We start from the raw sequence: 908 nt of genomic DNA, 5'->3' as shown, positions 1-908 counted from the left end.
TTTCAAATCACTACAAAGTTATCATTCTTTATAATAAGTGCATAATCATATTCCTTCACTATTACATACTAGATTTCTTCTTTATATATGTTTCATTAAGACTTAAATGAAATATTAATAAGTTGTATCATAATTACATTATATCAGGAACAATATATAAGTAACTGTTACAATTTGAATAAGTAACCCTTTAGTGATACTCACAAACTAAAAGCTAGCAGTTTTTTCGCCTCTTTTTTTAGTTTTAACAAGATGGCGTTCATTGTTCCGAGATATGAACATGTGGTGTTTATGTGTGAGAGTAGATTATGTATTTGCAGGATAGACTCTGATAGGTAATGTATTTCCTTATGTTATATTTTGCACATATTTCTTGAATTTTAATAATAAATTATAATGGATAGGTCTAAACATGTATCTGTTAGTTACTTTTTCTTATGTATTTGTAGTCTTACTCTTAGTTTAACAACTTTTAAGAGCTATCGGTTAACCCTATTCCACACTAATTCATATTAATCATACATAATTCACTATGACTATGAGTATAGTTAATATGGAATGTTAACATGGACAGGATTCTAAATAGTTGCTTGTCCATCTGTCTTGGACATGTGGAAAGTACTAATTTAGTAATTACTGTAGCATTTCTGTCCTTGGGTTAGGGTGTTTATTAATACATTATTGTATTTGTCAGGCGAAAAAAATAAATAAAGTTCTGTGTTTCTAGTCGCACTTGACGTTTGTTATTTTCTGTTTGGCTTGTCAGTTTATAGCCAATTAGCCTTTTGCTGTTATTTCTACTACTACCAATATACTATTTTTCTTTAAATTTTCTCTAATTTATCCTTAAGCTAAGAAGTTCTGCATATATATATATATATATATATATATATAATATTATATATATT

General features: G+C 27.2%; 1 protein-coding gene across 1 annotated transcript in view; it reads left to right on the top strand.

The window, feature by feature from the left end:
• Positions 1–248: 248 nt before the first annotated feature.
• The window catches only part of LOC106465065 (tRNA (guanine-N(7)-)-methyltransferase non-catalytic subunit wdr4-like), a 20,865-nt gene continuing 20,205 nt past the window's right edge, over positions 249–908 (top strand). The window contains exon 1 of the mRNA XM_013925263.2: positions 249–335. Coding sequence (XP_013780717.1) covers positions 253–335 — 83 coding nt within the window. The 5' untranslated portion in view covers positions 249–252. The remainder of the gene's footprint in view (positions 336–908) is intronic.

Source organism: Limulus polyphemus, unplaced genomic scaffold (assembly GCF_000517525.1).
Source record: "Limulus polyphemus unplaced genomic scaffold, Limulus_polyphemus-2.1.2 Scaffold1825, whole genome shotgun sequence".
In the NCBI taxonomy this organism is placed as follows: domain Eukaryota; kingdom Metazoa; phylum Arthropoda; class Merostomata; order Xiphosura; family Limulidae; genus Limulus; species Limulus polyphemus.
The sequence above is the reverse complement of the archived record's forward strand: the minus strand, read 5'-3'. Positions and strand labels throughout refer to the sequence as shown.